At 31.8% G+C, this 8,992-nt stretch overlaps 2 protein-coding genes across 5 annotated transcripts; one reads left to right on the top strand and one right to left on the bottom strand.

The window, feature by feature from the left end:
* The first annotated feature begins 534 nt into the window (after positions 1-534).
* On the top strand, positions 535-4,103 carry Ankle2 (ankyrin repeat and LEM domain-containing protein 2). 2 transcript variants are annotated; one of them, XM_076790753.1, is made up of 12 exons: positions 536-1,079; positions 1,146-1,244; positions 1,330-1,476; positions 1,548-1,664; positions 1,747-2,055; positions 2,223-2,375; positions 2,434-2,660; positions 2,875-3,022; positions 3,086-3,212; positions 3,307-3,412; positions 3,626-3,754; positions 3,872-4,103. In XM_076790753.1, exons 3-12 carry the CDS (start codon positions 1,435-1,437, stop codon positions 3,918-3,920), a joined length of 1,407 nt encoding a protein of 468 aa, XP_076646868.1. In that variant the 5' UTR covers positions 536-1,079; positions 1,146-1,244; positions 1,330-1,434; the 3' UTR covers positions 3,921-4,103. The 2 variants fall into 2 exon arrangements, with proteins under 2 accessions (XP_076646867.1, XP_076646868.1); XM_076790752.1 differs by having other exon boundaries at positions 535-1,244; positions 1,330-1,664.
* Positions 4,104-4,176: 73 nt separating this feature from the next.
* Positions 4,177-7,687, bottom strand: Clc (clathrin light chain). 3 transcript variants are annotated; one of them, XM_076790763.1, is made up of 7 exons: positions 7,536-7,687; positions 6,912-7,067; positions 6,323-6,409; positions 6,154-6,243; positions 5,414-5,525; positions 5,196-5,207; positions 4,177-4,604 (listed from the first exon to the last, which is right to left on the bottom strand). In XM_076790763.1, exons 2-7 carry the CDS (start codon positions 7,060-7,062, stop codon positions 4,424-4,426), a joined length of 633 nt encoding a protein of 210 aa, XP_076646878.1. In that variant the 5' UTR covers positions 7,063-7,067; positions 7,536-7,687; the 3' UTR covers positions 4,177-4,423. The 3 variants fall into 3 exon arrangements, with proteins under 3 accessions (XP_076646878.1, XP_076646876.1, XP_076646877.1); XM_076790761.1 differs by having other exon boundaries at positions 6,323-6,442; positions 7,536-7,685; XM_076790762.1 differs by lacking the exon at positions 5,196-5,207 and having other exon boundaries at positions 6,323-6,442; positions 7,536-7,684.
* Positions 7,688-8,992: the final 1,305 nt, after the last annotated feature.

The raw sequence follows: 8,992 nt of genomic DNA, 5'->3' as shown, positions 1-8,992 counted from the left end.
ACTTTTTCCTTTGCGAAAATGCCCTAAGCAGCTTTGTTAAGGAGTTATTAACGAAAAACATGGACCAATCAGAGCACGGCTGCAGCGGACGGATGTTGGATCGGCCAATGCCAACGCTATTTTCAACAGGACATGTCGACGAGCCGAAATCCGTCGAAATTTTCGTTAATCAAGGAAGTACAACACTTTAGGACACCCTGTATATCATAATAAACATAATCTACAATAATAGTCCACAAACAAGTGAAACATTTAAGTTAGAGTTATATTCGCGCCCATTTGTTCTATGCAATGTTAGATAGCCAATAAGGAGCCATATTTTCACCAAATGGCTATATTTATAATAAACAGCATTATTTAGCAAGTTAGTACGTTTTAAGCTAAAATCAATGTAGCGACCGATAACTTTATGTTTAATAATATTCTAGTGTCAGTAAAAAATTTTGTTTTACACCATTTTTTCGTTCAGTACGCATTCTACGCGTAGGAATCCGTATGAACGTTTTTGAAACTTCAAAGAGCAAAGAACACGTAACACATTGAGGAAACAGTTGAAATTATTGGTTGATGGCCTGAAATCCGTTTAGGATTGGTTGCTTTTATAAATGACAGTTACAGTGCGGTAGTCTGTTTTTAGTAATTCGTATAAAATGCAACAAATTTGTTTACACTAAGGATTATTGATTCGGCAAGCATAGTCTTTGCTGGGTGCATATTTATGAATTTTTTATTGTAAGAATTAAGCCTAACCTTAAATAGATTTTGTATTTCATATTTTTTTTTCTTCATTCTTTCGAAGACATATTTTATGAAACATTTAATGACTGTTGTTTTATTCAATTTTATAGACGACAGTTTATGAAATTGTTCGAAAGTTAACGATGTTAGATACACCGTGAACTAAATACCTTGCGACACATATTTGGATAAACGATATTCCTAAAAAAGTACGAACAACGTACACGTAATCCAATAAAATATGCAAGATATCGTGTAGAAAGTTTTAAACATTAGGATGAATGCGCGCAGTTTTGCGATACATTGTAATCCGATACATAACCAATAAATGTCTTGACGAGGTAACTATAATTTTAAGTAGGAGCAAGTTACGATGAATGAAAACGATAAAATGTTGATACAAACAGTGAATATGACTTGTGGCAATTCTAATGTGTCAAACGAAATAATTTTTCATGCTGTTTATATACCCGAAGAAAATATAACCACAGAAAATAATGTAAAAGGTAAACATTCAGTGCATTCGAATCTTGTTTGTATTTTTGATAATTTTCTCTCTCTCTTATTTTCCCATGTATTCGATTGTTGTAGAAAATGTTCGGATTTATATGGACAAAGCAGAAGCATTGAAAATAATTAAGGAATTCAAAACTGGACGTCTGAAATCGTTTAAAAAACGTTCAGAAGCTGAAGAATATGCCAAGACAGGTTTCGAGAAAACTTTGTGTAATAACAATGGTAGTACAGTACCTGCAGCAGTACCTGTAGTAGAAGAGAAGTCGAGTAACTTTAAAGCACCACGATCACAGGAGTTGGTGGGCTTTAGAAAATTAATTAAAGATGGGGATTTGTATGCTGTAAAGACTACTTTATGGGAAAATCCACGATATTTAATTGGTAGCGGTGACACACCTGCAATTTTACAAGTAATATATCACATTTATTATTATTTCCGAATGTTTTACATTTCTGAACGTACTATAAAATATATTCTTTAATGTTCGATAGGAAGGGTGTCGTTACAATGCATTGCATATTGCAGTCAGAGCAGACAAACCAGATATGTGTGAGTTAATATTAAACACTGTTGGAAATGCAGAATTTATAAAGTTACTTTATGGCGATGAATGCAAGAGTTATGTGGACCGAGCACAGATTATGTTAGATTTGTATTTAAATACACCAGATAAAGGACTGAATGAAACACCGTTACACTTCGCAGTTAAATTTGGTTTGAAAAATGTAGTCAAAGTTCTTGTTTCGTATCCATGTTGTATAAAAACATTACCAAACAAGTATAAGCAACTACCAATAGATGTACGTGATAAAATATTTAAAAACTTGAATCAGAGAATACATGTAATAAGAATTCAGTATCTTTTAATTACAATGTTTTCAGTATTCTCTTTATGTTTTTTTAGTAGTGTTTAGTAGCTCTCTACAAAAGTATTTTTTAACTCGCATATTATTTGTGAACATTACAGATAATATGTAGCAGAACATGTCAAGAAGACGAAGAATTGAAGAAAGAGATACGCTTATTACTGGAAGATCAGTATTATGTACCTGTATTAAGATCAGATGATAACACATTTCAACCTGTTATAGGAGAACCTTTTTCTCCGACTAGTCCAATGGTATGCAGACACTAAATTTGTACTTTCTAAAATTTTTTAAACAATCAATTTTTTATAGAGTATACAGTCGGATCCATTAAGTCCTCGTTTAGAAGTACGCGCATTTGCTGGTCCAATGACCAAATCTCGTGCATTGGAATTCAGGAAGGAATGGAAAACACCACCACGTAGTATTCGTATGATGACTCCAGTTAAAAGAATTTGTGAGCTTGAACCTGGTAGCCCCATTAATAGCTTAGCCTTGAGATTGCAAGACACAGAGAAGGGACTTGAACGAATTGGAAGGTACATTACAATTACAGATGTACAGGAACCCGAAAATGTCAGGTAATTTTCGGGGATCTCAGATATATCGGGATTGCCGAGAATATTCAAGAACCTGTCTCGTCCCGACATTTTCGATTTCTCGCACACCTTTGATTGCAATCGTTAATTACGTACTATTGTCAGTGCTGCTTTTAAATGAAACAAATATTGAAATGCAGTATATTATTTTCAGAGATTTAGCAGAAGAGTATCACGTGCCATGGAAGGAGTTTTGGCAATTCTTGAATGACTTCGCCGATTTTCGTACCTCGGAAGGTTTAGCGAAACTTGAGAAATATTTAGAACACAAATTTTATGACCAGTTACTTCAATACAGTCAGGTATTAACAATAGGATGATTTAGTTTCGAACATTTGTCTTCATATCTTTATACTTCTTCCCAGAGCTTGCATTGCAGTCGAAAGAATTCAAACGTAGGAAAGGAAGCCGAACAAGTTGACGAAATAGATTATATATGTAATAAGTTACAATCATGCTCGTTGTTCAATGTAGAGAATCAAGATAGTTTAGGTAGATATTACAAATAGGATTCAAAAATATTCTGCTGTATTAGACGGAATCAATTAATATTAATATTATTTGCTCGATCTCCTTTTTTTTTTAGATGAATCAGAGTTTTATACGCCACCATCATCACCGAAATTAGTAGTTGATAGTTCTGACGATGAAATGCATATTGCGGAGGAAGGTCCTGCAACTTTTCTCGAAGGGTAAGGTTTACCGAAGGACATTGTACCTGTCGTATATACAGTCAGTCTCATAATTGATGGCTCACACTTTAAATCAGAATAACTTTTTTGTAATGAAACAAATACAATTTTTCCAAAATTTTCGTTACATAGTAAACTAATCTATGTCCATTTATAAAAAAGTTATTCTGATTTGACACTGACTATATGTATATTTTAATTAATATATTATAGATCTACACCAACAAAATTGGATTATGCTGTTTATTATGCAGTACCATCATCGATTAAACCTACTACATATCCTAATATTTATCGTTGGCAACAAGACATGCAGCTTGCTATGAAACGTGATTCACACAGGTAACCACTTGTAACACATTATCAATACTTTTATCTCTCTTACAATAATATAATAAATATAATATCATGGTATGGTGTAATATACATGGTAACAATATGATGCATTATCTGTTTCAGAACTAACAATGCAAGGCTATCCAGAAGAAAATTGCTTTTGACACCCTAGATGTTAAATATCCAGGCGTTGAACAGTGTAAAAAAATAAAACTGTATAAACTTTTTTATATTACGCACAATGATTCCTATAAGTAACATTAGTGTATTTGAAAGAACTTGTTTAAGCATACTAAATATGAGATATATTTTCAACAAATTTTATATGTGATTAAAATAATGTATAAGAACTTCACACATTGGTTTTATGTATTGTGTACCACTTACATCGGAACGCATATGCGTGTAACGTGGCTGAAACTATTACATTCAATTTTGTTTCTTTTTATTTTCAACACATTGATAATTATAATACATATTTTTTAAATTTAATATTTATTTCAATACTTTCTAATTAATAATCTTTATTCACAGTAATATTACATTTTTTGCATGACACGATCAGATACGATCTTTGTTTTTCAATGATATTGTAACTTGCGTACACTGTTCTTTTTTTCGTTTAATACGTTTGATATTCTGTATATCTATGCTTTAATCCGGCTTTTAATTCGATCAAAGAGTGACCGGGGAAGGTGGAGTTTGTTTCAATTGTAAAATGATCGAACGCATCCGTGAAACATCTTTCGAGGTTCGCGATGATTTTGGATTGAAATCGCAAAGTTTCGCGATGCGTTCCCATTCTGTCCCTGGCTCCACTTCATCGGCTTCTGCAACGAATTGTTTCTCGGCGTTCCTATTAATAAAAGTAGCATATTAAATATGACGCGGAGGCATACAAAAACTGAAACTATGCGGTGATTGTAAGTTTTTTTATGTATTAATGTAATTGCAGTGTATGCAGTTAACATTTCTATTATTTGTTTTCTTTACGTGTAGTGTATGTAACAATACGAAGTCTAAGTATCTTTAAAATTCTAACTTCTATTGTAACAAAATGGAAACGTTTCTTTTATATTATAAACTCACGTATATGGCTTTACTACAAAAATAAAAATAAATTTATGATACTGAACCTACAGTTAACGATAACGAAGTACTCATTTATTCGTATAAAAAACATATAATGTCAATGATAAAACATTTCTTTCTATACGTAGAGTACCTATACCTCTTGAATAATTTGATACACAGCAGACGTATAATTGCATCAAGCGTAAAATATCTCTAAGTCAAGACTATAAAGCAGCTAGCTGACCACATATGAAAATGTCAAATGTTTCTGATAATCAATAGCATTTGGCGTTGTGAATTGTATAAGCAAAGCTATACAGTACACAGCATTGCAATGCAATTATACATGCAAAAAAAATATAGTATAACTTACTTGGCTGATTCCCTAAGAAGCAGAATGAAAATAATATAATTGCATGTAGTAGATTTCTTAAAATAATTCAATAAAGTATTTATAATCTTAGACGGAATAAAAACACTTTTAATTGCGTCTACAAATGCGCGATTAAAAGTTATATCTATATTAGTAAAAAATATGTCGCGTTGATTGCAGAAAACAAAATTAAATTAAACAGCAACAGTAAATATTACCTGTTTGTGGTTTTTGTTTTACTAATAGCTTCTGCGTGATGCTTATACCATTCTTCTAACTCTTTCCTTGCAGCCTCCCTCCATTCTTCTTTCTTTTTTTCTTCTTCTGCATCTAATTGCGGAAAAATATCATTAAATATAGGCGATTTTTATAGAGTTTGACGACCACGAATTCGAAAGTACCTTCTTTCCACCACCTTCAGTTTTTGAACAATTTAATTTCTCACTTTAAGAATCTTTTCTGTTTTAAGGGGGTATTCTGGTTTTTTATCTCCGAAAAAATCGATTATTCTTTCTTAATTCGTAAAATTAAAGTAGTTATACGCGTTTGAAGAGTGCAACTCGCGTTGCGAGGTATGTATTGATAGTTGATAGTTGAACCTTTAAACACGTTTTTCTCGAGACCACTTTTTGCGAAACGGTTGCCACGATATTTCAAGTTCTAGTTGACTGATTGGCTTGAAATTTTGAGAGAATCTTCAGCCTTATCGCATAGATAAAAATATTTTAAATATGTACATTTTTTCCCCCTTAACTATAAAAGCTATGTGGATGTTTCTTACGTAGAACGATATCCGTAGGCTCTCTTAAATACAACAGTATACATTTTTATAACATTATAAACATTTAAATATGTTTAAACAATATTCAATGACAGTGAGACGCCTTTGCAGCATTACCTTATTCAGACATTTTTTAATATATTTTTAAAATTAAGCTGTGTGGGAAGTAATTAATACCTTTTTCCTCTAATCTAGTTTTTTGTTCTTCTCTCCATTTCCGTATTTTCTCCGGTTCCTCTTTTACAGGTGGTGGTTTGGATACAGTTTCTAAATAAATACAGTGCTTTAATTTATGTTCGTTGCTTCCTAATTGTATTCGTTGAAAGTATAATATGACAGAGTTTACCTGTAGCTGGTGGAGGTTGCGTTTCATTTGGTTGCCCAACTGCATCTATTATTTCAAAGCTACCCTCAGCATCCCCACCTGGGCCAACTTTTAAATTGCCAAAACTTTCAGGTAAATTATCTATTAGAGATTTAGTAATTCATTATTCCATTCCACTATATAAGACTGCGATTAATTATATAGAATATGCATAGAAAACTGAATGGAAGATATTTGGACTTCAGAGTCATAATATATTGATTAAAACTGTTCAAGCTTTAACCATTTGTAGTCTGTGCCAATCATATAGTTTTGTTTCAGCTGTTCTGTGCTATGCTCACTATTTCGTATCAGCAGGTCAGTGCAAATTCTGTCAGAAATATTGTGATGTCGAGTCATAATCAACATAGGACCGGCTGGTATGAAGTGTTATGTCAAATCACACTCCATATAGGACCACAAAGGGTTAAAAGAACACTAACGAAGCAAACTTTAGAAATATACATGTTAAATATAACTTTCTAAGAAAGGTTGACCTATATACACTGGCTTGGATGTCTAAACATAAAACAAAGTACACTATAATAATTCAAATGAAAATATTGTTTACCATTTGCATTTGATCCTGCCGAAGAAGTAGACATCGAAACCGGTGGGATTTCATCTTCTAGTCCTGCTAATTGATCCTGTTCTCTCGCTACAAATTCTGCGACAGGATCCACTTCTCCTTCAATGACAAAGTTGTCACCGAACGCATCCATATCGACTAATAAGAATGTCAAACAATCTTAGTGAAGATAAATTAATGCATTATACATGAAAAAAAAAAAATACAAAAATTATATGTTCTTTGACATTTCGAAATTTCTTAAATAAATGCACCTACACACAATATTGTAAATAAAGATATTGAAGCGGCGTGACGTATGTAAAAATGAATTGTGACATTACAACTTTCGGTACTGACATCGTCATTTTACACTAATATAGTACTAATTTCTTAATTGATGGAACGTAGCTCACAAAATGTCTTAGAGGTTAAATTATAGTTAAATAAATATCTCTAACGCAACAGTTAAATAGTTATATTGAAGGTAACCTAGAACCATGCATTTATTTGAAAATGTATTTTTCATGCAGAATACCGAAGATATTTAGAAAAGAAAGTGGCCAAAGAAAAGACTTTATTTAATCGAAATGGATTTTCTACAATGTCGATTCGAACGTGTTGTACCTTTCTAATATTGTGGAATGTGTGATTAATATTTTGGGAAACACCCCCAACAGTCGTTTCCTTCGATTCCTACCAAATATCAACTGCAAATTGTCAACGTCAATACTAGTTTGATCTTACAACGCACACATGCGCACAATTGAATGTGGTGGTTAAAGGATAGAAACCAGTACTGCCAACTCTCTGAGATTATCATACAAAACTGTATTCATGCATTTTTCCGTTTTGAGTATTTTTTTTATACATATGATAGCAAATTAGGTCGTAACATATGCGAATACGTATCACATACCGTATAATACGCATTATATAATACTCACGCACAACAGTAACGAATACGCCAACACCACAAACATATTTGCGAAAATTTAAGTTAAAGAAATCATTTTCTCAGATTACATTATAAAAAAATATAATATTACTGAAATTATTAATCTGAAAGCTTATTTCTAGAAATATTTCAATTTTAACAAATAAAGTAAAATCATAACACTTTTTATGAAATGTACTCATTTAAATAAATTTAATTTTTTTCTAATTATTGACAGAATTCGTCTAATTTTATTGATATTTTAGTTTAGAGTTTTTCATAATGTATTTATCAAACGTATTATACAATCCATCATATATTTTGTGTATCTTATATATTAATTATTCTCAGCGGAGTCTTTATGTAAAATTTTTTTTATAACAGAACATTACATTATATAGACCTGTCTATATTATCAAGTACCAAGTACCCCTGTTTATATTAAAATTTGTCTCTAAAGATCAAAAGAGATAAAACAGTATGCGACAACAAATTTTGATAAAAGATATTTGTACAAGTCTGGTATGATCTACGAAATATTTATAGAATATGTTGTATTCGAACAGGACACGACCATTATGATAGTTTCGAGTACCGTAAATAAATAACTGTACGAGAATCGTACACGCAGAGAAACGTTGCAATCGTTATCATGCATAGAAGTGTCTCCATCATAATAAGTAGTATTTCCAGTACAATATCAAAAATAAATACAGTTATTATTCATTTCCTATTACGATGATAGATCATCGGCAACGAAATTTAGTCATCATGTAAAGCAAATGTTCTGTTTAACAATCGTTTAAAAAATACTTATAAAAATACAATTCCTAAATAACATAATTTAGAGCTTCATTCGTTAATATAATGACGGAGCTCTAAAGACTGCTATTAAAATTTTTACCTACAACCTACAACGAGTATAGGTGGTAGCGAAATGTGTGGAGTAAAGCCAGTATGTTTACTCCGGCAATGCATAGTGACTCAACATGCTAATAGATTAATAAACTCATACATTTCATTTGTGAAACAATAGGTCAGTCTTGCCCCTAATCCCCTCCTAGTCTATTCAAACGGGATTTATTGTGGGAGGTTCGTTATCCCCAAATATGTATAAATTTAATGATTCTTCTATGTTTTTTTTTCT

The sequence above is a fragment of the Halictus rubicundus genome, chromosome 7 (assembly GCF_050948215.1).
Source record: "Halictus rubicundus isolate RS-2024b chromosome 7, iyHalRubi1_principal, whole genome shotgun sequence".
In the NCBI taxonomy this organism is placed as follows: Eukaryota; Metazoa; Arthropoda; class Insecta; order Hymenoptera; family Halictidae; genus Halictus; species Halictus rubicundus.
This window is presented reverse-complemented; position numbering and strand designations above follow the sequence as displayed.

Excerpts from the sequence above, each read along its gene's own strand:
- Ankle2 (XM_076790752.1), top strand. The coding sequence starts at position 1,112 with ATGAATGAAAACGATAAAATGTTGATACAAACAGTGAATATGACTTGT. Across the intron at positions 1,665-1,746 it reads ACACACCTGCAATTTTACAA|GAAGGGTGTCGTTACAATGC; the intron begins GTAATATATCAC and ends AATGTTCGATAG. Across the intron at positions 2,056-2,222 it reads ATAAGCAACTACCAATAGAT|ATAATATGTAGCAGAACATG; the intron begins GTACGTGATAAA and ends TGAACATTACAG.
- Clc (XM_076790761.1), bottom strand. The coding sequence starts at position 7,062 with ATGGATGCGTTCGGTGACAACTTTGTCATTGAAGGAGAAGTGGATCCT. Across the intron at positions 6,443-6,911 it reads GGCAGGATCAAATGCAAATG|ATAATTTACCTGAAAGTTTT; the intron begins GTAAACAATATT and ends AATCTCTAATAG. Across the intron at positions 5,526-6,153 it reads AACTAGATTAGAGGAAAAAG|ATGCAGAAGAAGAAAAAAAG; the intron begins GTATTAATTACT and ends TTCCGCAATTAG.